At 42.3% G+C, this 27332-nt stretch overlaps 2 protein-coding genes across 6 annotated transcripts in view; one reads left to right on the forward strand and one right to left on the reverse strand.

Moving 5' to 3' along the window:
- Positions 1–60: 60 nt before the first annotated feature.
- NUDT5 (nudix hydrolase 5) lies at positions 61–26749 on the reverse strand. Of its 5 annotated transcripts, none has more exons than XM_032426060.1 (10): positions 26662–26749; positions 15647–15754; positions 14101–14168; positions 9888–9937; positions 8607–8714; positions 7263–7358; positions 6551–6652; positions 4987–4995; positions 4799–4852; positions 61–2302 (listed from the first exon to the last, which is right to left on the reverse strand). In XM_032426060.1, exons 2-10 carry the CDS (start codon positions 15707–15709, stop codon positions 2193–2195), a joined length of 660 nt encoding a protein of 219 aa, XP_032281951.1. In that variant the 5' UTR covers positions 15710–15754; positions 26662–26749; the 3' UTR covers positions 61–2192. The 5 variants fall into 5 exon arrangements, with proteins under 5 accessions (XP_032281951.1, XP_032281950.1, XP_032281952.1 ...); XM_032426059.1 differs by lacking the exon at positions 26662–26749 and adding an exon at positions 26460–26648; XM_032426061.1 differs by lacking the exon at positions 26662–26749 and adding an exon at positions 26456–26610.
- The window catches only part of CDC123 (cell division cycle 123), a 57714-nt gene continuing 57078 nt past the window's right edge, over positions 26697–27332 (forward strand). The window contains exon 1 of the mRNA XM_032426058.1: positions 26697–27032. Coding sequence (XP_032281949.1) covers positions 26959–27032 — 74 coding nt within the window. The 5' untranslated portion in view covers positions 26697–26958. The remainder of the gene's footprint in view (positions 27033–27332) is intronic.

Consider the following 27332-nt stretch of genomic DNA (forward strand, 5'->3'; position numbering starts at 1 on the left):
CGGAAAGAATAGGAAAACAGCAGTCTCAGGTAACGTCCCAGTCTCCATCCGAAGTAGCATAGCTCTTTATAATTTTTTAAACTGTGTGCTCTGTTGGCCACAAAGAGATCACACTTCATTTTTGAAAGATCCTTTTCAGAAGTAAGGGTTTCCACTGTTTACTTTCTGAGTAAGTTCAGGAAGTACATCTTATTTAGGCCAGGATCACAAAGCCAAATGGCTACAGGGAGGCAGATAAAACAGAACCTGCAGGACAGGAACAGTGGTCATCTGGAGGACATCTCCTCAGGGCCTCAGACCACTGTGACCATAGAAATGTGGACCCAGTGTTGTCATACATGATTTTTTTTTTCCCCCAAGAGAAGGTGGAAATAGGGCTTTTTATGGGAAAGCTTGAACTTTCAAATGCTCTTGAATGACCAGTGTGAGCCACGGGAAACATCCAGACTGCCGGCTCTCGAACTGACCTGACTTCCCAAGTACAGCCTTAGACGTTTAAAGGTTAACATAAAGGGCATTAGGGGTATGTTCTAGGATTTAGCTGTCACTTCTAATTTGCACTCTTGGGAAGAGAAAAAGGTAGAAAGGACAGGTAGGGGTTATAAAGATCTCTCTTCCACCAACATTTAAAAGGAGGTTTCTCAGTTCTTGTGGGGAGTGGCTTTGGAAGAGCTGGTCTGTTTGGAGACTGGTCTGTGCCCGAGTCTGTATATTTTCCATATGCCTTCTGTTCCTTGATTTTTGAAGGAGGGCAGTAACGGGAGATTATAGAACTTGGCCTTTGGGAGCTCAGGGAGAAGGAGTAAGATCTCTGGAGAATCATGATGCCTAGGATTAAAAATAAGGATTTTTTTAAAAGGTTAGGGGCACAGGGGAAGGCTACTATTAGAGCAAGTAGTTGGGGGCCTAATTTTTGCAGTATTTACAGAGTAGACTTAATCTAGACAGTTCTCCAGTTCCATATTTTACCCCTTTGTTTAGGAAGTCTAATAGATCTTGTATTTTTGCTCACAAAAACATCTCTGCATACAGAGATGAACACAGTGATACACTGAATACACAGTGACGCTGTAGACAAATGAACTATATTACAGCATTCTTGGCATTCGTATCCTGGTTTTATCTGGTTTGAGGGGCCTGAGCCCCTATTTAGGGCTGGCCAGGGAGCATCACTCTGAGACTTCCACTGGGGGCTCTTCAGAATATCCAGCAAGATAGTTCTGGAGCTGCTGGAGGCCACAGAAGTCAACACAAGGGCCGAGCTCAGCCAAAAGATGAGAAAACAGCCCAGGACCACTTGTAGACCTTTTGGATGATGGGGGCTTTAGGCATGGCCCGAGCTGGAGACAGTGCCCCTGTTCTCCCCTGTAAGGTAGTTGTATTGGGTTTCTGGTACTTGCTGACCTTGCTGGCTACACTCCGGGTTCAACACCAAGACAGGGATGCCCTCCAGCCACGTAAATGGATTTGGTTTTAGAAACTTGAAGTACCTTCTGAGGTAAGGATAGGAAGTGAAATTCTAAAGTATATACACCTGCTTGAGGGAAGGGCCCTGTATTTTCATTAGCTTCTCAACCTTGTTATAAGTGAATGGAATCAACCATTTTTCTTTACCTAACAGCTTGTTTACCTTCAGTAGTTAGGTGGGTAGGAGGACACTAGCCAAGTGTAAACATTTGCTTCTCATGAATGTTATTCTCTGTTGATTTTACACTCTATAGCGGATAATTAGGAGGACCAGTAAAGTCCCTGTATAGGTCTGTCTTTCAAAAAAAAAAAAAAAAAAACTTTGTAGTAGATAGTTATTTGCATACCTAGTTACAGAAGTTTATATGGGGGCTGAGGGTGGGAATAATTGACCTAATTTGGAATTCAGGTCATTTTTCTTCTAGAAATATCCTACCTGTTGGAGTAGATTAGATAAAGAACAGCTGAACTTTAAAAATAAACTGGATTAAAAAGTGGGTATCTGCATTTATGTTCTTTTTCATAACTATTTGCTGGAGTTTAGCATTTAAATGAAGACTACAGCCTACCTGTAATTACAATTCCGTATCACCACATGTATTCTGTGTTGCTTTTATTTAATGAAAACTAATTTCAAGTCTACAGTAAGCTAAGCTGAATACAAAGTCTTAGTGAAGGAGGCCTGGTAGTCTTATTTATAAAAACATGGCTACTGTCCTTTGGCCTTAAAACTTCAGGAAAGGCACTTCAAACGGCTTCGTGTTTGCATGTTTCAGTGCCAGAGCGTAGGAATAGACCCTGGCGTCCACGGTCAGATGTTCTTCAGCTACCAGAGCTAGAGGAAGCAAAGGATACAAGTTAGATAATGAAGTTAATCAAGGACAATGCCCCTTATCAATCAGTCCGTCTTTACTGATACTACTACTATGTGCCAGGTTCTGTGCCGGATGCCGGAGGTAAAGTGGTGAACAAGACATTTTCTGTCTTCAAGGATCTTACTCTAGTGAGATAGAAGATGAAAGGATATATAAGCAGGATTATAGTTCCAGCGAGAGACAAGAACAAAAAAGCATAAAGGCAGAAGATCACACATTCGAGATGATTTTATGTGTTAAAACAGCAATGTTCTAAGTTTATAGATCGATTTGTTCATTTATAGCTCGTTCTAGGGCTCAGTGGTGATTCTTCAGTCCCTCAAAGAGGGGTTCATCTGTCTTCTCCACCGCTAGGGAATACGTATTTTCTATCCACAAGTTAAGCTGTGTGCCCGACAGGACTGGAATTCTAGCAAGAATGAGGTCTGAGGGGCGCCTGGGTGGCTCAGTTGGTTTAGCGTCTGCCTTCGGCTCAGGTCATGATCGTGGGGTCCTGGGATCGAGCCCCACATTGGGCTCCCTGCTCGGCGGGGATTATGCTTCTCCCTCTCCCTTCCCCCGGTGGTGCTTACTCTCTCTCTCAAATAAAGAAAATTTTTTTTTTTTTTTTTAAAGAATGACGTCTCAGAATCTTAACGCTGTACAGTGGGCTTTAATGAGAACTTCTGTGTCGCTCTAGTGGAGGTGATCAGACTTGGCATCTGTCACTTGTTTTCCTAGCCACTAGTGCAGGAACACACTCAGAGACATGCTGATCCTGGAAGGCAGGGTTAGGTCCTCCTCTGTGCATGGCAGGTGCCTGGTAAGTGTTGAAAGCTATTCCTTAGAGCAAACAACTCAAAATACCTTCCCAAATGTTAACTTGTTGAATAAATGGTTTGATTGCTGTATTTTGATTCTAATAAAGCTAGGAAAAAGGGTTCTTTTCCCCCCTTCCTCTTTCTACAGATCTGTCTTCCCCTCTTCTAAGGCTAGAAGGAGGTGAAGTTGGACAGAAGGGAGAAGGAAGTTAGTTCTTTGAGAGAATACTTCTGTAAGACACACGGCGTCTAACATTTAAGCCCTTTAGTGCCAACATTATCTTGTTTAATTTTACTGCTGCCTCCTCAGAGACGGGGGCTACCCCCTTGTCCTGTTTTAGGAGAAAAGCCGGGAGAGGCTGCGAAACGTGTTCTGGTTCGTGACTGATACACGGTCGGCTGAGGGGACCCAGGCAGACGCGACAGACTCTGAGTTGTGCTGTCCGTCACTGGCAGCTACAGCTTTCTCTGAGTAAACTGTGGCTTGCTTCGGTGTGAGCGTTTCTAATCTGAGACCCTGGTGCTTTTTACCTCAGGCCTAGTTTTTATTTTTTTTATCTTACTTTATTTTTTTAAAGATTTTATTTATTTATTAGAGAGAGAGTGAGCATGAGCTGGGGGAGGGGCAGAGGGAGAGGGAGAAGCAGGCTTCCCGCCGAGCAGGGAGCCCGATATGGGGCTCGATCCCAGGACCCCAGGACCATGACCTGAGCCGAAGGCAGACGCTTAACGACTGAGCCACCCAGGCACCCCTCAGGTCTAGTTTTTAAAAAGGTAAAGTAGGAAGGAGTGCTTTCTGGGAATTCTGAAATCACAGTTGTTTTTGGAAGCTCATACTTACTTCTAAAACAACACAGACATCAGAAATAAAATTGTAAGCCACTGGTTCTTATAGGAGAGGAAGAGAGAGCCCTCAAAGCCTCAGGTCAAACAGTGCTTCAAGTTACTTTTCGAAGTAAAAATTTTAAAACATTCAAATTAGGAAGATTATCGGTTTCTTTACAAATGAGTGAATGGGGCCCTCCCAGCCGGGCCTCTGTCTCCAGTACAGTACCTCCTACTGTGGTTCTATCAGGGGACATTTGTCCACATAACCTTATTTAATTTTTTTACCAGATCCCTAGGAGATGGCTTGACCAGGAATTACACGACCAGTGATTTACTAGGGGTCACACCGGTAGTCTGATTCATTATATCAGCATATTGCTCTTCCTATACCTCCATCTTTGCAGAAGGAATAGTGTTAAATTCTCCTTTAACTTCAACCCTGCACAGAGAACCATCCAGCAGGTTAGCATCTTGGAGGATCAGCTAAGAGATACCTACTTAGGCCTCTGCATTGCCATGGATTAGAGATTTGAGGTATAGGGTTTTGGCAAATCTGTAGGAATATCATCCTGACTCTTCTATAGAAAAAAAAAAAAATCCACCCTACTGAAAGCTTTCACTTGACGTAGAATGTTTTGCTCACATTTTCAAACTCTCTGCCACCCAGAAAGGAAAATTACTGTTGAACTGCAGTTGTACAAGTTTCTAGGTGTTTGACTTTAATGAGGAAGACTATAATTACATAAGGGGAATTCTATTTAGTGCCCCACTGGATGGGGCTGAGGATGGGGAAAATTGAGGAAGTTGGGGAATAGTCTTAATGCTTACCATCAAGTCTCTTCAGCAGGTCATTCTTTGGTAATGAAATTACTTCGACAAATTCTAAACAAACAAAGTGCAAGTGAAAACAAAGCTGAAGAATAAGAGGGCCTACCAGAACACCACCAAATGCCTGCAGCCATTTCCACCGCGCTAAGCCACACACACGGTCAGCCACTGCTAGCTGGGTAACATACCTCCTTCTCCTGAAAACAGACAGAGGGACGGCGTTAGCGCAGGGCCCGCTGCGGTCAAACACCGCAAGGCTTTTGTGCAACACACACCGAGAAGGGCGGAAGAATTCAACAGAAACCTGGGTCTCTACTAATTTGATCTGGGTACGTGGTAAAAAGCATTCCAACAGTGCAAAATTATTATTCTCCAAATCAAATGTGTAATAGCAACATTTAAAGCATGTTCTAGGATACACACACATGCATTTTTAAGTTGTTAAAATACACACAATTCACCATTTTAACCATTTTTAAAGGTACAGTTCAAAGGCATTAAATACATTCACGCTGCTGTGCAGTTACCAGCATTATCCTTCTCTGGAGCTTTCTCAGCCTCACAAAGAGAAGCGTGGTAGCCACTAAGCAGTGCGTCCCCATACACGCTGACCTCTATTCTACTTTCTGTCTCTATGAATACACGGATTTTAGGTAACCTCATATGGGTGGAAGCACAAGATTTACGCTTAAAAATTTTTTTTCTTTTTTAAAGTGAGCTCTGCGCCCAACGTGGGGCCTGAACTCATGACCTGGAGATCAAGAGTCGCATGCTCTATGGACTGGGCCAGCCCGGTGTCCCTATTTACACTTTTTTGTCTGGCTGCACTAAGCACTCGGCACAGCGTTTCAGACTTCATCCTGTTACGGGCTGCACCAGCAGGTCTCTTTAAGGGCTGGATGCTGTCCTGCTGTGCATCGGCTAATGGACACCTTTCGGGTACTGTGAGGGCGGCTACGTGAACGCTGGTGTGCAAGTGTCCGGGCGAGCCCCTGCCCCTGCTTTCAGTGCTTTGCAGTGTAGACCTAGGAGTGGAACTGCCGGCTAATGGTGATCCTGTTCACCTCTGAGGACGGCTCTTGCACTGCATGTCATACGCGTATTAGCAAGTTTGAACCGAGCATTTAGAATCAGCTGCAAAGGGACTGGAACATTCAGGAGCCCGTGAGGCGGTGAGAAATGGAAGAGTACGGCTGTGACACGTGACCGTGTATGTGTGTGTGTGTGTGTGTGTGTGTGTATGTGTGTGTGAGAGCACCACCTGTAACGGGGTGGGAGACGACATGGACAGACAGAGGCATCAAAGCTCGAGTCCAGACTTGCTGAGAAATTCACAATAGAGCCAGGAACCTCCTGCACGCTTCTCTAAGTACGGAACCCCATGAAGACTAGTCAGCTGCTGTCTGCTCACAATAATTTATGCCATTCTTAAAACACACGAAGACAGAAACGAGTGATTCTGAAGATTTTCACTGTTTAGTATTCAGATTTGTGGCTCATATTACCATGTGGGCATAAACTCCACACAGAAAATAACGTAAATATTGTTAATTTGACATTTTATAAAAGAAAGCATAAAGGTCAGTAAGCGTTGAAAGAAAAATGCTAAAGGACCCAAGATTAGGAAAAGGGCCTGGAGTACTGACGAAGGACCTACAAGCCTGTTCTGACAAGCCAGAAACCGAATCAGTGGCAAGTTAAACGGTCTTTAACGCAACAGAAGCACCTTAAACGTATCCACTGCACACTCACCTGGCTTTGGCTTAGGCCTCACGTTTTCAGCATCATCCCCGTTAATAGTCACTGTCACGATGTGTGTGGTACAGTTTGTCAAACCTGGATCCATACATACAGCTACGGAGAGAAACGACAGATCACCTTGACAGACACCAGTCACATACCACTTCTTTCATTACTTAAATGTCTTCGGAAGAAACCTGGGCTCGTGATTCCTAGTTAACACAGAACCCGTGCAGGCAAACGACGGGTGACCCGATCCGCTTAGTGGAGCTGCAGGACCGCCGAGCGGACGTGTAGCCAGCACTCGTACCGTCCCCCGCGTTCCTAAGTGTGCTAAGTCTGCGGGGTTGGGTGGTACTGCCGTGCTGTCAACTCCTGTCACCACAACAAGAAACAAACTCTAGTGAGGTGCTTGGCACGTGGATGAGGTAAGAAAGCATAAAGCTTAGGACGTGGGAAACTCGGGAAGGTAACGGATTTCACGTTTCTGCTCCAGCTTCAGGGCCTTCTTGGTCAAATTGGCTGCCCTGCGGAGGGGAGGCTCACGGGTAGAGGGTGACCCAATCTAACTAGGATTTCTTGTCAGTGAATTAGCCAGGACAGAAGCCATCTGGATCCTGAGCATAAAGAACACCCGCATTATCCTTTACACACAGAAGAATCTACGGCTTGACTAATTTTCAAGAGTCTGTCCCCGAGCGCACACCTGGACAGCAATACACACCTGGGGAACACTCGGCAACATCGCCCTTGTAGCCAGTTTCTTCCTCGAGCTCCCGAAGAGCGGCTGCTTCTGGGCTCTCATTATCATCGATGAGCCCTGGAAGTTCAAACCATTGGTGAGGTGGGCTAGGGAAATCCAGGGTTTTGGAACCTCTCCTTCTTCTAGTATAATTGCGGTTGAGCTACATGAGAAGAACCAGAGGACTGTGGAACATGGTTGTACAGGTACAACTGACTGAGGTTTGGAAACTTTTTTAAGAAAAAAGGGCGAAAGAGAAAACCCTAGGCAGATCGAATAGGTTCCGGTAGCTCCCATCTGTTTATCTTATTTAGACCTCAACTGTTCCCACGAGTGTCTTGGCACTTGTGTTCTGCAGCCCGGAAAACGCGGATTCCTGTGAGAAGTGGCTCGGTGGTGTTGGCCCACTGGCCTTGGTGACGGACCCAGCTATGTGCCCCCGCCCAGGAAGCCTGGCACTCTTTTCAGTTTCCTCAGGTCACAGTGTCACCTACTTGCTTTCCTCCCTCGCAGAGCGATCCTGGGGCCTGGACAGAAATGCCGGCATGAGCATCACCTGCGAGGGAGAAGGCTGGGAGGCTGGCGGACTCGAGGCAGCTGATAGGGAGGCCAAGTGGGGAGGACCGCAGAACTTGGATTATTTTACTTGAAATAACGCGATGAAAAAGTAAAATATAGCCTATTCTGTTACTTTTAAAGTTATTAATTTCTTCAGTGAAATGGCTGGTAAATGAGAAGGAAAGTTGGTATGCCTTCTCATGGGCTGGAATTTCAAAGTACAAAACCTATACTGCTAATGATAAATAAATGAGATCTAATCTCTTCAGATGGGAACAACCCAATTAAGTCCTATGATGCCATAAGAGCTTCAAATTCTGGATAGCTCTACTTAACTGTGCAACTCAAGAGAATATTCTAGTGGAAGTTAAGACCGTTTCCCTAGCCTGTGTACATATAGGAAGATCAAGATGTCTTTTCCCTTCATAATTTTTGGAGTTAAAGAGTCTGACCTCGTTATTACTGTGAGTTTCTGGTCGGAGGCAGATCGCTAGTGATAGAAAATGGAACTCAGTTGACAAACTAGGGAAACGCAATTCCTCAAAGAGAAGTTAGAATGTTGCTGAGAGGTGGCTGGGAAAGGCCAGCTGGGACACTACCCTTGCCTCGCTCTCAGGCTTAGCGCGTCACTAGAACATGACCGGGGGCAGCTCGCTGCAGGGATGCTTCTGTTTTACTTAAAACCACAGGGACAGATGAAAGTGTTCAGGGTCCACGCGCTGCAGTGCTCGGCGCCAGACCCAGCGGTCCCTCGGTTCAGGGACTCACCTGCAGGGAATTCTAGGCAGTAGCCTCCCATCGGTGGCCGGAACTGCTTCACCAGAACGATGCACTCGTAATGAAGAGTCCGCTGCAGCACCGGAATGACCGCCACGCCTGTGAGCAGGAGATCAAACCAAGGGAATCCCTAATGAAATGTCTGTGAACATTTAGCACAGGGTCAAGGACTCATTCTTGCCTTATGCTAACCTCTGCAGAGGCCCATTTCTCACCCTGCAGCAAGCCAGACCGCGGGTGAAGGGACAGTCATCTACGTGTGCTTGTACGTCCTTGAAGCAATGAATCAAGTCAGTCTTGCTGTTTATGGTAAACGCTAGCTACACTGGATTTGATTGTTTTAGGATTGAGGACCTTTTCTCCCAAGAGAGAAACCTTTTGCATGGCCTTAAAACATAGGCAAAATCCCACTGTGTTCTGGAAAACACAAATTGCCTACGGGGAGCTCTTGGCTATACTCCCTTGCCCCCAACCATCCCCACAGGCAGAAACAGCAGCTGTTGCAGCTACTCTATGTACTTTCAGTAAAAACAGACAACAAAATGAAAGAGAAAAACAAAGACCTACTGCCCAATATCCCCTAGATCAGAGGTGATTTTCAGGATCTTTGCAGTCAAAGCATTTGTGCGTAGAAAGGACAGTGAAATGAATGCATAGAATAGTCTCCTAATTCCATTTCCTCATCAGCTTATAAAGCAACTGGTCCGTCATAAAGTAGGACCAAATATTTTTCCAAATTAAAGGCTTTCACCTAGGTCCTCTGATGAGAATACAAAGGATTTCGAAAAGTCATATCTAGACAATAGCATGTGGCTTCAAGTTATACTGACTTATATTTGGCTCTAAATATTAGTATACCTGCCCCTCAAAATATTGTACTGAGCCGAGATAACAGGAGCCACAATTATTTATAAAGAAAGCCTGACTGGGATGCCTGGGTGGTGCATTTGGTTAAGCGTCTTGATTCTTGGTTTCGGCTCAGGTTGTGATCTCAGGGTTGTGAGGTCAAGCCCCATGTCAGCATGGGGTCTGCTTAAACTCTCTCTCCCTCCACCTGCCATGCTCTCTCTCTCAAATAAATAAATAAATCTTTAAAAGAAAGCCTGATTTAGTCATGTAGCAATGCAAAAAGCAATAGTAGGTTTAAAGATGAAAGATCATAATTGAAGAGAACTGCTCTGAGGTCTTGGTTAAAGTAAAAAGAACCCCGCCTCCTGCAATAATGCGCAGTGACTTCCTTCATGAAGAGCTGTAACAGGTTTGCACTCCTACCATCAGCCGACTGTCCTTTCCTGGTTGTACGTTTCACAGTTTCCCAAGTTCTGTTCAGGCAGAGAAGAAAAAACAAAATCACTGGTGTTACAGAGGGGGAATGTCCTTGGGTTTTCGGTCCACAACCAGAACTTTCAAATGCAAAGCATGCAAGTGTACTAATGATAATGGTCAAGAAGACCACAGCCATACACGTCTGTGCAGGAAACGCCAACTGTGCTTTCCTGTAGCTCCTGAAAAGTTTTGCAAAGAAAACATGCCGCCCTACATCGAACCCTCTGATGCTATCTAAAGAGAAGGCCTGTTGTTCGCTTGAGCTGTCTTCCATATCGTCCACTGGAAATATTTCAGGTTGGATCATAAATCTACAGGTGAGCAGTCAATTAAGCTACAAAGCTACTGAGTGGTCTGTGCAAATTACGCCCCTATGAAAAGTCCAGTCTTTTTGCTAAGAACAAAAGATATTCTGCATAATATGAACTCCTGAGATGTTATTTACACATGACCTAAAATAACAATTTAAGAAAGCAGGACCATTCCATTTATTCATTGAGGAATTATTAAATTTAGGTAAGTGCTCTCTTTTGCATGTGTGAGATCTATCTTTACCTAAGGGGAAAATGGTCCACAGAGGAAAAAGTGAGATGAGCAATGGCAGGTTCCTGCTCCCTTTCCGTGGTTAGCTGTTTCTTTCTGGGGAAAGCTGTCCTGAAAATCCAGTTATTGCTACAATTGTGTCAATTGTGTTTGAAGGGGAAGGACATGTGAGGGAAATTCCCCTTCACTCTCTTATCCCTTAAACAGAAAGGAGCAGTGCTAAGAGATGGGAGTGAAGAAGCAGATCAACTTTGGATCTAAGAGAAGTAAGACATCTGAGTGGCGCTGGAGACTAGGGTAAGAAAGGCATCAACATCTGCCTCCCCACAGAAGAGTGGGTTTGAGGAGATGGGCTGCCCAGAGGGGCCCTCACACTTTTGACCAGCTTGTCCTTAAGGGTTGGACTGTGCCACATTTCTATGGAAAAAATCTAGCTATTTAATCTAGTTAAAAAAACAAAACAAAAAAACCTTTCTGGGGGCGCCTGGGTGGCTCAGTCAGTTAAGCGTCTGCCTTTGGCTCAGATCGTGATCTCAGGGTCCTGGGATCGAGCCCCACATCGGGCTCCCTGCTCATCGGGGAGTCTGCTTCTCTCTCTGCCCTTCCCCCCCGCTTGTGTTCTCTCTCAAATAAATAAATAAAATCTTAAAAAAAAAAAAAAGAACCTTTCTGTAAACTGTAGAATCTTTCGGTATTATACGCAAATTCTAATGGCAAATGTGTCAAAATGAACCTACGAAAACCAAACACTATTATGACAACTCACAACTGCCCAACATTCCTGTTAGTAACAAGAAGCCAACCAACAAGCAATTCTGATCAGTAAATAATACAGACTGCAAGAGACAAAACACCTTTTGGCATAGCTCTCTCTGCTACCTCTTAAGGTTAGTTGTAAAGACTGAAGAAGACAGTGCTGAGGAACACTGAAGGTGCCACCCCAAAAACACTAGGAATAAGGGAAACAAAAAGAGTAGCATCATTACAGTGGTTAAGATGAAGTAAAATAACCAGTAACAAGCCATGAATCATGAGCAAGGAAATATAAATGCATTTATAAGGAATCCTAGACCAGGAATGCCCCATGAGAGCTCCAATCATCTTCAAGGGACTCTGAGAGATGGACATTTGATTGAGTCAGAAAACCTTAAGTCTCTGCCTGCCTACCAGCTAACCCCATAGCCACAAACTCCTTGAGACTGTTCTCAGTTGTAAAACTAGGGCATTAAGAGTAAGTTATCTCAAACGCCTCTTGTAGCTTTCGAATTCTGATTCTAGTTAAGCTACTCCAGTTTTTGAGTCTTTGTTATAGGAAAGCCTGTTTTCCCAGAACATATTGTTAGCCTAGTCAACAAACACAAAAGGCAGGAATGGCAATAAAGGATGACTTTGGCTCGGTCCTGAATGGCCATAAAGGGGGATGCTGCCAGCAATTCTTACACAACTAAAATCAGTTCCATATCTTTATCCACAAATAACATGGTGGCACAAAGGATTTTCGAGCTGCTATTTCATCCTTACCAACATGCTTATGTATCAGGTACCAGATAAAACATTTGATGAGTTTATACATCATGACCTATGGGAAAGTCCAGAGATTCACTCTGCAAAGCCTGACATTCTGGTACAAAATGTCAATGTGTCTGGAAAGAGCTCCTTGGAAGTCACGGGGAAGATGTCCACATGCAAGAACAGAGGTGAACATGCTATAAAGGGCCATGTAAGCACGGTATCTGGTAGGCTTTCGGGTGCCCCACTCAATACTGAGACAGACGCCCTGGAGGTGAGACCTGGATGCGAATATTGTGATAAAAAGCCTCCAAGTGATTCTGATGCACATCCCTGTTAAGAAATGCTGACGGAGGAAGATGAGTCAGGTGAAGAGATGAGCTGGTGCAAACCAACACGTACTCTTTCAATCAATTAGTGTTAAGGGTTGCATCTGTTATAAACTTAAACAACTTTATTAGGGAAAAGAGAGTCAAACCATATCACTACAAATTGGGTTCTAATCTGTCTACATTTTCACAAATACAAGTACATTTGAGCATATTGTGTTCCTGAAGGCTTGGGCCTGGCCACATTTCTGTATTCCTATACCCGCTAGTAATTTCCTACTTAGTTCTGCACATCAAACTCACGTAAATAAGTGTTCTGTATGCTTCCCCTGTGTTGGACTGCAGTGTGCCCAGTTTCTTACTTTGAGGTTTTAATTTAATAGTGCTTTGGATAGCTTAATGTTTCCTGCAGCTCTCCAACACTGGCCCTTATTAATACTTTTAATAGTTTAGTAAATGTAATTAAAGTGGTTTCAGTTATTACTGACAAGTCCGCATACTTTCACAGGGATGATAAGATATATTTTCTCATGAAGAAACTCTGTTATCTGATCACTTAGCAAATGGACTTTTTATATTAATTTATATCATGTAATCTGGATACTAAATTTAATTATATTTTTGTATTTTCTCATTCACCACTTCATTCCTTTTTATATTTCACTAGGGAAATGCTTAATCTATTTTTAACACATTTTTCTCTGATAATTATAAAATCAAAAACTTTCTAAACAGAAAATTTGGAAAACAGAAAAGGTTTACCACACAGCTGCCTTTAATATTTAGCCAGCTTTCCTTCTAGCCTTTTCTTAAATATATTATTTGGAAAGAATTTAAAAAGCATATATACCATTTCCTATGTTGTTAACAACTTAATCACTTTTCTCATATTGCTAGATTGTCTTCAGAATCTGCTTTGTAGATGACTGTTGAGATTTTACCAAATGAATACACTAAAAAATTATTTCCCCCCTTTCAGATTGAAGAAGAATTGACACACAATATTGTATCTGAGGTGTGCAACATAGTGACTCAATAATTATATACATTACAAAATAGTTGCAAGTGTAGTCACCAAAGTTGTTACAATATCATTGACTATGTTCCCTCATACTGTACATTATATTCTCTTATGTTACACTATAACAATCATTTCCCAGTTTTTAAAATGATTAGGGTGCTTTCAATTTGTTGTCTTTTTAAATTTTGATGAACATTTTTCATGCACAAACCTGACTCCAAACAGTCTCAGGAATGGGATTACTTAGGTCGAAGGGTGTCTGTCATATCTTTATGTCTGGTACATACAGTGAAATGCTTTGCAAAACTTCTTTTTCCCCCCAGTTCACATTTCCACGAGCAAGGTGTAAAGGATGTAAGTTTTACCTCAAACCCAGCACTATTCTCTCCTTAATCCTTCTAATTTACAAATTAAAAATTGGTGTGACCAGAAGGAGGCAGCCCGGATGGCTAATTATTCTGCTGCTTTATCAGCTTAAGTGAGGCTGGCCCCAAATTTCAGGTTCATAAGACTCTCCTCAGGGAGAATGGTGTTAAAAATCAATTCCTGATTAGTTATTATAACAAACTGACAATGTAATTTTATTCAGAGATTATAAGCGATCCAGACATTCTGACAGAAAGCACTGAATTAGAGTTTTCATTTAAGATCAAGTTTATAATGAGGAAGCTATCAGAGTTTATGTCAAATGCTAAATGGAGACCCGACTGAGAACCCAAATACTGCGCATTTTACAAAAGGGAAAAAAATCATTTACCTTATTTTCCCAGTAGGATCCATGTATGTTGTTTTTTCAAGCTTGACCCATTTTCCTTCTGAAATTAACTAAAAGGAGACATTAAGTTGGGAGATTTTCAAACTGAGGATTTTACTTAGAAGGTTTGTTTTCTTTCAGATTTTCTCTGCCTGGCCCTCCCGGTGCTCACATGCCCCTCCCAGTAGTTGCAGGAAGGTTTTCAGTTCAAAGTATGGCAAGTTTTTTTTCTGAAGGGTGGTTCAGTTTCTTTCTGGAGTTTGGGAAGTGATACTGAGAGGTGAAAAGAGATGAGAGTTGAAAAACGGGGGGTGTGGGGAAGTGGAGAGGGAGGACCAGGAGTGAGGGGTTTTCGGGGACCTAGTGTTCTATCCTCTGAGCTGGGTGCTCATCACAGAGGTGTGTTTCGTGGGTAGAGACTCCTCAGTTGTGGTTTATAGTCAGTGACCACACCGGAAGGCTGACTGAGGAAACCATGTCCAACAACCGCATTTCTAGGAACACGTGGGTTTCCCACCCCATCCAAGACAGGTGGCCCAGGACTGTTCTGCCTAGACATTGAGTTTCGGTTACCTGGACTAACTTACCTATGGCACTATACTGAACTGACAGAAGAGATTCACTGCGGACATAAAGCAGTAGCCTTTTTCTCACTATCCTATCTTTCACTTCTGGCCAGCAGCAACCTAATAATTATCAGCAGATCTATTCACAGACAACATGGAAAGATTTTTAAATCATAAACAACTGCAGGAAGATGTCAAGGTCAGAGTTCCAAGGTGAAGGATTTAAAATTTATCCACTGCAATGGTTCCTGCAGAAAGAGACTTATTAAAAGCTAAACCAAATAACATATAACACATACATTAGTTCTGGAATTCAGATTACAACTAACAACTTAGATTCTTATTGTTCTTAAACATATATATTGAGACCATAAACAGCTAACTAAGACGTGATACTTAGGTATGAAATGTCTAAACCCTAAAACTCACGTATGACTTATTCTTCTACCCAGGGAAACTTTTAATAAAATTTTGAGAATTTTTGTATCAACAGCCCAAATCCACTTTAAAAACACTTCACTAGGGGCGCCTGGGTGGCTCAGTCGTTAAGCGTCTGCCTTCGGCTCAGGTCGCTGTCCCAGGGTCCTGGGATCGAGCCCCGCATCAGGCTCCCTGCTCGGCGGGAAGCCTGCTTCTCCCTCTCCCACTCCCCCTGCTTGTGTGCCCTCTCTCGCTGTGCCCTCTCTCGCTGTGCCTCTCTCTCTGTCAAATTAATAAATAAAATCTTTAAAAAAATAAAATAAAAAAATAAAAACACTTCACTAGTACATATAATTAAGAGATACACTATTGCTCCCACACAAGAGCAAAATGTCCCTGAGTCCTAAAAAGGGAGTAGGAACAATGTTTAAGAAACTGTGTTTAATAATTGAATACACACACACAAAGAATTAAATATAAGCATTTGAAACAACAGTTTCTACATTTCATTTAAACTCAGCTCTGTGTGGGGAGGGGGCAGAGAAGAGAAAAACAGTTTATACCTCCTCTGAAATAATAGACTGTTTGGTATTTTGAGAAGGATCCGCTGGTTCTTGGTTTTCCATTTTCAAACTACTTAGTCTTTACAGTCCTCAGGCAGGAAGTTCACGCTGTAAGATAATAAGATTTGTTTAGGCTACATTTATTTTTCTGAATTAAACATTTGTCCGGAGGCCATCGCTCAAAGTACTTAAACGGTGAAAAACTTATCTGATGTCGTCAATGCTGCTTTCCTCACGGGAACCTGGGAGGACTGCCCCAGATGGAATGTCAATGCCAAGGCCCCAGGAAACAGCCAGGAAAGAACGTGCAGCTAACCCAGTCAGATTCAGCCCACGTTAACTAAACTCCTACTGGGCGGGAGCTGGGCACTTACACAGACATTCTTGGATTTTTCTGACTCCAAATTTAAAAACTTTCCAAGGGGGAAACAGTACAATAATTGTATACCACTCCCCATTCCCACCCCTTCACCACTGTCCCTTATCTACCCTTGACAGCTAAACTGTAAGACTTGTATGAGCTGCCTGTTTCTACCTCCCATATATCTTTTTTTTTTTAAACTTGTGGTAAATGGATATACCATTTTAATAATGTTAAAATGTGCAGCTCAGTGGAATTCAACACATTCACATTGTTGTGGCCTGTTCACTTTAAAGCTTCAACATGTATAAAAGTCAGAGTTGTGCAGGAGTTGACTGGGAGCACCAGCTCTGTCGCGGAAAGAGCAGGCCCCATCCCGTGTTGTACCCTACTCCAGTCTCTCTTCTTGGCTTGTTCTCCTGCTTTTTGTACCGAGTGTCTGAAAATCTTTCTCTGCCCTCAAAGTGGACTGAATAACCTGGCTGCATATAGAAGTATGGGCCGAAAATCACTTTCTACTGGAAATATGGAGGCCTTGCTCAGTTGTCTTGCTTCTGGTATTGGCTGTTGTGACATCTGAAGCCATTCTGATTCCTGGTCCTTTTCCTCTCTGGCCTATTTTCTTTCTCTGGAAACCTGTAGTTATTCACGTCTTCGTGTTGATGTTACTGTATTGGGAACTCAAACGGGTCCTTCCTTTTTTTTATTGAAGTGTAGTTGACATACAATATTATATTAGTTTCAGGTGTGCAACATAGTGGCTCAACGTTTACATATATTATGAAGTCATTGCCACGAAAATCTGGGTACCATCTGTCACCATATAAACTTGTTACGATATTGTTAACTATATTCTCTATGCCGGACATTGCATTCCCATGTCTCATTTATTTTATAACTGGAAGTTTGTATCTTTTCTGTTTGTTTTTTCTTTATTTTTGAGAGAGAGAGAGAGTGAGCACGCATGTCCGCATATGAGTGGGGTTGGGGCAGAGGGAGAGAGAGAGTCTCAAGCAGATTCTCCCAGCTGAGCGCAGAGCTTTATCTCACAACCCTGAGATCATGACCTGAGCTGGAATCAAGAGTTGGATGCTTAACAGTCTGAGCCACCCAGGTGCCCCTGTAAATCTGTACCTTTAATCCCCTTCCCCTGTTTTGTCAAATGGGTCCTTTCAATCTGGAAACCATACTGTGCTTCTTTATGGGGAACTTTTCTTGAAATATTTCACTGATAATCTCCTCCCCTCTATTTTCTATGTTCTTTCTTTTAGGAACTGATATTTAGCTGTTAGACTTCCTGAACCGATCCTCTGTCTTGTCTTTTTCATTCCTATTTTCTGTTTCCTTGTTATTTTATCTACAGTTCTCAGTGGCTACTCCAATGCTTTCCTACTCTTAAGATCTGTGGTTCCCTAACCTACCCCACCTCCTAATGTTTGCTACAGGGAAAATACAGAGTATCAACATCAACCCTCCTACCAAATGTCTTGGAGGAAAGAGTGTCTTTGCTCTATTTTTTTTTTTTAAAGATGTTATTTATTTATTTATTTGAGAGAGAGAGAGAGAAAGAGCACGCACAAGCAGGGGGAGCGGCAGCAGAGGGAGAGGGAGAAGCAGACACCCTGCTGAGCAAGGAGCCCAATGCGGGGCCATGATCCCAGGACCCTGGGATCATGACTTGGGCCAAAGGCCACCACTTAACTGACTGAGCCACCCAGGTGCCCCGCTCTCTTTCTTCTGAGGCCTAAAGTAATAATGAAACTACCCATCTCATTTGCAATTTTTATCCCAGATGGCAAACATCCTCCATCCTGAAACACACCCAACAAAACACATTTAACCTTCTCATAACCCTGTTCTTTCCTTCCGCCTTCCTGGACTTCTTGAAAGAACAGATGATACTACTGAGTGTATTTACTCAGCCCAGTGCAGTCTACTCCTTTACCATCCGCCCATCTACTCATCACCCCCAAGCCAGAAATAGAAGTAGCTCCAGTCCCTTATTCTCCTTCACCACTTATAATTTATCCATTATAAGTCCTAAAAATTCTGTCTCAACATTTCTTAAGAGTGTCCTATCCTTACCATCACTGCTCTGGCTGAAAACCTCCCACCTGGGATGAAATTTCCAAAACCATCTCCTGGACATTAGATTTTTCTTTATGTTGTCCAGTGTTCAACACTGCTCACAGTTGTGTTGGTATAGAAACTCCCTAAAATCACCCCTGAATAAATGAAGGAAGGTGGGATGCCTGGGTGGCTCAGTTGGTTAAGCGTCTGTCTTCGGCTCAAGTCATGATACCAGGGTCCTGGGATCGAGTCCTGCATCGGGCTCCTTGCTTAGTGGGGAGCCTGCTTCTCCCCCTGCTTGAGCGTTCTCTCTCTCTCTCTCTGACAAATAAATAAAATCTTAAAAAAAAAAAAAAATGAAGGAAGGAGTAAAATGAATCTGGCTGGGTAAGTCTAGACAGCCATTCTGTTCCTAAGTAAATTAGGTTAGTTTGGGGCCTGCTTAGACTTATTTTGAAGAATAGTTCCTTGTCTACTTGTCTTTATTTGACTAACTTAGTTTAACTCAATTTCAAAATTTTCTTGGCACATAGTTAAAGAGATTCACACTTCCTGATTTCAAAAGTTACTATAAAAGACACAGTAATCAAGATGGCGTGGGTACCAGCCTAAGGACAGACATATAAACTGATGGAATAGAAAGTCCAGAATTAAACCCACAGATTCATGGTCCATTGATTTTCAACAAGAATGCCACCATTCCAGGGGGGTAAAGGATAGCCTTTTCAAGAGATTGTTCTGGGCTTAGATATATACATTCATGAGAATGAAAAAGAACCTCACAGGTACCTGGGTGGCTCAGTCAGTTGAACATCTGCCTCTTGATTTCAGCTCAGGTTGTGATTTTGGGGTCATGGGATTGGGCCCGGCGTCAGGTTCCATGCTCAGTGCAGAGTCTGCTGGAGATTCTTTCTTTCTCTCACCCTGTTCCTCCCCCACCCCCCGCTTGCGCACATGCACCCTCTCTCTAAATAGATGGAATCTTCAGGAAAAAAAAAAAAAGTGAACCTCTACCTAACACTGTATATAAAAATTAACTCAAAACGGATTAAAGAGCTAATGTAAGAGCCAAACCTACAAAACTCTTGGAAGAAAGCATACGTGTAAATCTGCATGATCTTGGGTTAGGCAATGATCTCTTAGATGTGACACATAAAGCACAAGCAACTAAAGAAAATACAGATAAATCGGACTTCCTCAAAATTAAAAACTTGTGTGCTTCAAAGGATACCATGAAGATAGGGAAAAAACAACCCACAGAATGGGAAAAAAGTTTGCAAATCTGATAGAACTGTATCTGAAATATGCAAAAAACTCTTAAAATGCAATAATTAAAAGACAACCTAATTAAAAATAGCCAAAGGACCTGAATAGACATTTTTCCAAAGAAGACATACAAATGGCCAATAAGCCCATGAAAATATGTTGGGCATTTTTAGCCATCAGAGGAAGGCAAATCAAAACCACAATGAGATACCACACTTCACCCCTATTATGATGATTATAACTATAAAGACATAACAGCACGTATCAGTGAGGATGTAGAGAAACTGAGACCCTCATATTCTGCTGGAAGGAATGCAAGATGGTGCAGCCATTTTGGGAAACAATCCTCAAAAGGTTAACGACAGAATTCCCATACGACGCAGCAATTTCATGCCTATATATACCCAGGAGAAATGAAACATATACTCTCACAAAAACTTGTACACAAATATCTGTTCATGGCAGTATAATTTGTAATAGCCCCAGAGTGGAAACAACCTAAATGACTATCAGTTGATGAGTGGATAAATAAAATGTGGTATTTCATTCAATGGAATAATATTCACCCATAAAAAGGAATGAAGTACTGATGCATGCTACAAAATGGATGAACCTTGAAAACAATATGCTAAGTGAGAGAAGCCAGATACAAGAGGCCAAATATTTTAAGATTCCATGTATATGAAATATCCAGAAGAGCAAATCCAAAGATACAGAAAGCAGATTAGAGGTTGCCAAGGGACTGGGGGGAAGGAGAGAATAGGGAGTGACTACTTATGGGTATGGGGTTTCTTTTTGATGAAAAATGTTCTAGAATTGAATAGTGGTAATGGTGACACCATCTGGCAAATACACTAAAACTACAGAATTTTACAGTCTAAGAGCGTGAATTTTATGGTATGTGAATTGCATCTCAATTAACAAACACCTTTGCAGTCTTAAAATCCCCAAGAGACAAATAATTGGGTTGTTGAAAGTCATGTTAGGTCCAAAGGTTGACCACACCTAGGAGACTAGTTCAAGGAGCTCTGCTTTGGACTCAACAGGCTAGTAATGTATGCATGGCATTCCTGTACCCAAGTGACCATTTTACTGTCCTCTGGGTGTATATTTTGCCTGATACTCAACACGTACTTCTGTTGTAAAATTAACTGTATTTCTGTTGTATCATGAAGATGTAATCAATACTGTTGCTTGCAGATTATTTTGTGGGCAAACCTAGGAATTCAATTTCCAGTAAGGATTTCAGCAAAGAAGCAAAACTTGAGGCCTTAGGGAAGAAAAAAATGACGTTATGCTAAAGACGTAAAAACCACTTAATGAAGATGAGAAAAAGAAACATGTATACATTTTCACACTCATTTAAACCATGAAGAAGTATGCACAAACTGTATCAATGCTCGTAAAAAACGAACACCGACTGTATCTAGGTAACTTGGCTAGAGCGCCCTGTGGCAGAGGGGCTGGGAGTGAAGTTGTGTCCTCGGTGCTGGGAAGGCAGCAGCGGACTGCACAAAGGCCCTGTCCGCCAGGAGCTTACTTTCTGGTGGGAGGAAGGGGAGAAAACAGAGGAACAATATACAAAATTTATGTGGGAGACGCTAAGTTTTACAGAGGAAGATGAAGAAGGATAAGAAGAGTAGAGAAGGTGTGGGGTGGGGGTTGGTATCTTTAGAGCATCATCATGAAAGCCCCCTTTATTCTGGTAACTTCTAAACAGAGGCTTGAAAGTAATAAAACAGTAAGCTATGTGGGTATTTAGACTAGCCAGTCATTTAGCATATTGACTATATGCCTATAGCATAAAAGGCCGTTATTCCTGGTAAACTTTTAACTATCACTGGTTTATATATGACAAATAATTTACATTGTTAGAGGCAATCAAAGTAGTTTGCTGACCCAGATGAAAACTAACCATGGGTTAAATCAAAGGTTGGCTACTGCTCACTGCCTGTGTGGTCTCCACACCCAGATAAAAGAACTTTCTCTACCTAGATTTTTATCTTCCAGATTTCCATTCCCTTCTATTAGGAACATATACATCACAGAAGGAATATTTCCTCTGCTTTTAATTCTGTCACTTAAGAGAAAACTTTTAGGCAACCAAGGGACCCCATTTAGTGCACAACGTAATCTGTTTAAAATTTAGGTGCAAGATGCTTGGATTAAGTTAAATTTGGACCTCCTTTTGAAAAGTTGTATTTTGACCCCAAATAACTTTTTCTGATGCCTACCCAAACTTCTTAAAAACAGAGAACTGCAGGCCTCAAAAGTATATGCACCACCTGAAGTTCTTAAAAGAAGAGTTAGATCATCTGTAACTTTTTCTGTTAAAAGGGTTCCTAATCTGGACTCCCAGAAAGTCTGGACAAAATGGAGGTTGTCCCCCCGTCCCCAGGTGAGTATCTTTGGTGGCAGAAGGCCACTAGCTCCTTCAGATTTACATACAACTTTAAGACATTTAAATTATCTGCTAGGTCCCCTTATCTTTATATCTTTATAGCTTCCTTCAGATTGTCAAAGGGATTGTTGATGGCCAAAAGGTGAAAAAGTACTATTCTGAAGGATGGTCCCTCAGATCTACTACTCTTCATTTAACCAGGTTAGTTAAACTCCATTACAACACAGTCTCAGTAATTAGAAGATGGATTTTTGGTCAGCAAATGTTAAGCTATAAACAGTTTTTTCAAACAGATTGTATTAATATTTAAGCTAGAATGTTAGAGAGCTAGAAAGACAACAAACTACAGACATAAATTACAAAAAAGAAAAAAAAAGTGGCAAGCAGGGCTGGGCCTCTCCAGGGTAATTACTTGGAATGCAATCAGCCCCAAGAGGCAACAGTATTTTGTAGCAATCTGCTGACAGTGTAATATAACCAAAAAGTGTGGTTAAAGGGTGATTTCAAAATATATTCTTTATTCTGAGATTCCCAAAATGTTCAGGATTATAAAAGCATCTCAAAAATACTACTGAACCAGAAAAAGAATATTATTTTTAGCACCATTTCAAAACTGTAAGCTAAATGGTGCCATTTGGGGACCAGTCCCTCCAAGTAAGGCAGGGCAGAAAGAAATGAAGCTCCAATGCATGCTGCACACTCCTGTCTCAGTTACTGTGATAGAGCTTTCCTGAGCTGACTCAATGCTACTTTTAGATTTTAAAAGTAAAGTGTAATTTAAATTTTATCCACTTCATTAACTAGAATTTCAGGTCATCTACATTTTGCTGCTAAGCTGCTAATATGTACAGGTTATACTTAAAATAATACCTGTGTACATAATGTTGTGTTCAACTGTTTTAACTCACATAACTGTTTTATGTGGTTTTAGTTTGGTCTGAACACTGAAGGTCTATGATGTGTTAGCTGTATGATTTTTCCAGGGCACCAAAAACTCTTGTAAGGGAAACATCACAGGATTCTTAGAATTGCCATACAGTGGTAGACAGGAGGTTAACTGGCTTTATGAGGGGCAGTTCAAATGCTTGGAAAAAAAATACACACACACACACACACGCACACACTAAGTGCAAACTGACCCATAATCCTGCCCTTGGGGACTTCATAGTTCAACTTGCAAAGGACCAGAAGGGTAAATGCCTATTATAGAGATAATGTAATACCAGGGTGTTTTAAGTGAGCAACAAATCACACCCCCTTGGGGGGCAGGGAAAGTAGTAGACTTTGAAAAGGCTACTACTAAGAGGCCATTTGATATTAAGATAGGATTTAGATACCAAGAAGACATAGAAAGCATTTCAAGAAGGAACCACATGAAAAACAGAGACACTAATTAGGGGAAGGGTTGAGAAATTATAGTAGAGTTTGGCAAGCTCTGTGGTTCTCAATTGTCCCCCACCCCCCGAACAAACCCCATATGATGGATGTTGTCAACATATGCAAACACATTTCTAAGGGCTTACACAGATTTGGCTGGATGCCTGCCCCCTCCCCCCAAATTTGTGGGCAAATAAAGCACCCAACAACTCTAACTGGCATGCCACAAGCTCTTGTAACTATGTAAGCTCCTTCCTCTTGGGGATAGCATTTACAATTCTCCACTGAAGGGAGGAAGAAAAATGATTTTTTTTTCACAATCTTGGGTATTTCAGTCCTAGTAACAACAGCCGGATTCAGGTTAAGTGGGAGCGGAGTTTGCACTCAGACTTCTCATTATTCAGTTATTACCATATTGGAATCCCTGCAGTTTGCTGACATTGCAAAGTGAAGCAAAAAATCACGAGAAATAACACGCTGGCTACTCTCTCCCAGATAAAAGTATTGTCAACATCATTTATGCTCAATCAAATAAAAGTTGTAGAAGCTCACATCATAAGCAAAGCTTCTGATTGACCAAAGTCAGGCAGTTGAAACAGTTTAATAATTGGATTGAGAAATTTCCAATAAGGCATTTTGAAAGAAATTAAGTGGGAGAGGATTAATTTTTGCAAAAAATAACTTTATGACTATGTAAAGTCAAGCATTAAATGCTTAGGCCTGTCCAAGATGCCATTCCACATTCTTTCAGAATAATTACACAGAAAAGCCACTTGAGTTATAATAAACAAGTAATCAATTAGTATAGTTACATTTAATGGTCTTGGTTATAATCATAAAACTTTTAAAAATTTAATTTTTTTAAAGATATTTTGATCATTCCTTCTTTTGTACCACTTCTGGTAAAATTTTGGTATCCACATCGAATGGATCTACTTTAAGTGAACTTTCCTTTGCTGACAATTATCCTCAGATAATGAAGACTTCCTGTAATTTGTTAATTATGGAAAGCCACCGAGTTTCTTTTCTTTTCTGGCAGATATGGGGTTGGGTGAGCAGAGAGGTAACTAACATTTTCCTGAAATTATGCTACTTGGTGATTTATAATCATTACATTTAGTTTGGGTTGTGAACTAATTACCCTTGGGAAGGTTAACTGGTTACAGCCATATAGTAATGTGACCAGTAAAGAACCTCTTGCAATAGCCCAAGCAAGAGATACCATAGGTTTGGCCTAGGGTGATAGCAGTGGCAAGGTAACAGACTTAATTCCTTGCATATGAAACTTTATTACTTGTCCTAAACCAGCGTCTAGGGAAGGGGTTTTCAAAGCTAATTTCAAGATGTTCTCAAAGGACATTGGGGCATCAGGAGAAAGGGGTAGTACGGTGGTCAAATATGGATACACGGGAGTTTGAGATGTTGGCATGATATCCAAGTGGATAAAACCAGCAGGTAGATGGAAGTATTAATTTAGAAGGATTAGTCATGTGGGATTCAGGGTAGGAAATGTTTTTCATTATTTAATTTAGAATTGCCCAATAAACCCCTCCCCCACAATTATTTAGCTACTGATATTTTTAGGCATGCATGAGAAAAAGCAACTATTTCCATTGTTGTAAAGGTTTTATTGAAGAAACTTGAGAATAAACACTTCATGGCTAAGTGAAGAAAAGACAAACATGGTGGCTAAAAAATAATCAAAGGGAATTTAGCTGTATCCATTCAAAATACCTGAGCATCTGTTTGTAATGTTGATTTATTTGAGGCTAGTTAAATGTGTAACTAGTTAACTAAAAATCAACTGTAATACTAAAAAGTCACCGAACTCACTTCTAAAGTATACAGCCCGAATAAAAGACATCTGTAATAAATTCTGGCCCTGTAGTGTTTATATTTAAGTTTACAAACTTGGCTGCTTCTCTACAAATAACCAATTCTGTATTAATGCTTTGCAGCTGCCTCAACCTCTACACTCAAGTTTCCTGGGCTGTTAACATATTACTCCTTCCAGAAGGACTATATTCCCAGTTTCTACTTTCTTCTATACATCTATTAATTCCTGTCTTCAACAGAAAATACCTTACCCTAATTCACCTCATCAGTGCTAACATTTCCTTCAGCAGCAACCTGTTTATTTCTAGGTCAAATCAAAACGGACATTTGGAGTGATCCTGCTTTAGGTCTTAGATCTGGCAGTCTGGCACGATTCTCCCAGCATATATGGAATATTGCTTCATTTCCCCCTCAAAAACAGAAAGGACTACATAATCCTGGATCTCAGAAGTACTTAGGAAAACTACTGCCGCCCCTCCCCCAGCATACACTGCAACATTGTAATTTACCTCTGCTTTGGAAAATGTATCTTTAAAAACGATGCTCCCAACTAAATCACTTAGCCAGTAACATTTTTGAGAAAAAAAAAACCGTGAAACTCTTTGGGGGAGGAGTTTCTAACTCCAAATAGGCAGAGGATCCTGTAATTATCCTAATGAATACTTTTCCAAAGAGGCCTGTAGTCGGTGGGGTTCCCACCTCTTTCTAATCTAAAACTGCTTAGACGGACCAGAGAGTGTGCAGTTTTAACGAGATACCTAAAATGTGTGCCCTTAGACGTGACGGGGACAAGCCCAAGGCAAGTTACTCAGCAGCTAGAACCTGATTCTTCTGAAGAAACAAACAAAAGTGAACTTTTAAAATATTCTATTGTCTGCTTGCCATCTGATACATCATCACGGAAGGAATAAGGAAAATAACAGAGTGCTGGAGAAAAGAGGGAAAAAGAATGATACTGCAAATTTCACTAGGCTAGAATTCTTCCAGTCTTATGATTCCAGCATGGCCCGGCTACTGATACAATCTGGCTGTATTTTTCCAGGCTGCTACTTTGGCAGGGCTGGGATAAATGAATTTCACGCTCAAAGGAGTCACCTCTCCCCTTTTTGTCGGTTTCCCCCCAATTTATCTCTCCCTTCTACCTTCAAAGTCGAACTGCCCAGGAGCGGACCGACAGGATTCTCTCCCTCTCTCTCATAATCCTCCTCCACGAACGAAGAGGTGCCATTCCCCCCTCTGCAGATGCTTCAACCACTGCACTCCCATGAACAGGTAACTGCGGTGTTTCCTGCTTTCTCTACTCCGAAGAGCCCAAGCTCTTCTACCCCAGTCTCTGGTTTTCTCTAAACTGGCCCTCCTTTCCGCCCCCTCGCTTTCCGGGACTCGAGCCCAGTCCGCAGACTGGGACACGCGCGCGCGGCTGCCCGCACGCACCAGCTGTGCTCCCTCCCTCGTCCCCAAAGAGGGGATTGTACATGATTGGCCCGCGCCCAGTTACCTACTCCAAGGTGTGGGGTGAAGGGGAGGGTACTCCTTTGGGGAGGGGGACGAGAGAAGAAAGCACGAATCCGAGGCAGCAATCTCAGAAGACCGGGTGCTACTGCTTCAGGCACAGCCGCACCTCGCGGTGATAAGAGGATGTGCACTCGGCCCCTCCCGGCACCCGTAGAATCCCCCGCCCATAACCTCGCCTGAGATAATTACCTTCCGGGGCGGTGCAAGTCTTAGAATCCCCTTCTTAACACTTCCGGAATTCCTTTTCCGGGACGCGAACGCTTTGTGTGTGTTTGTGCGTGTGTGCGTGTATGAGTGAATACTAAAAGGAGTCCCTGCGATTCTCCTCGCTCTCTTTTCTGCTACCACCTCCTTACTTTATGGACCGGAAGAGTCCTTGAGCCAAAATAGCTCGGCGGGTACTTCCGGGACGGGAGACCTGGGTTCCGGGAGGGTGCTGGAAGGAGAGGGAGAGGCGGCGGCGGCGGCGGCGGCGGCAGCTGGAGGATGAAGAAGGAGCATGTGCTGCACTGTCAGTTCTCCGCCTGGTATCCACTGTTCCGAAGCCTTACCATCAAGAGGTAAGACAGGAGGGGTTACGTCGGGGCGATAGGCAAAAGGGAACTGCGACATTTTGGGCGAGTTCTAGCTCCATCCAAAAAAAAAAAAAAAAAAAAAAATTAAATAAATAAAAAAATGCAGGCCTTATAGCGATTGGATGGGAGCGCCAGTGCCGAGATTTCGACTTCCTAGTGGTATTTCAGTGGGGGGGATTAATGAAGTCGATCCTTGTTTTCTGTGCCTCGTGTTGCGTTCGGGGGGGTGTGCTAAGGGAGGCAGAAGGGCATGTCGTGGTACAGTGAAGGTCAGAGGCGGGGTGA

Source organism: Phoca vitulina, unplaced genomic scaffold, assembly GCF_004348235.1.
Source record: "Phoca vitulina isolate PV1807 unplaced genomic scaffold, GSC_HSeal_1.0 scaffold33, whole genome shotgun sequence".
NCBI classification, from domain to species: domain Eukaryota; kingdom Metazoa; phylum Chordata; class Mammalia; order Carnivora; family Phocidae; genus Phoca; species Phoca vitulina.

Bases quoted from the DNA above. Each gene is read 5' to 3' on its own strand.
- NUDT5 (XM_032426060.1), bottom strand. From the start codon at position 15,709: ATGGAAAACCAAGAACCAGCGGATCCTTCTCAAAATACCAAACAGTCT. The intron at 9,938-14,100 runs GTAAATGATTTT...CTGCCTGAACAG, and splicing joins GATCCTACTGGGAAAATAAG to AACTTGGGAAACTGTGAAAC. The intron at 7,359-8,606 runs GTGAGTCCCTGA...TTGAACTTCCAG, and splicing joins CTGCCTAGAATTCCCTGCAG to GGCTCATCGATGATAATGAG.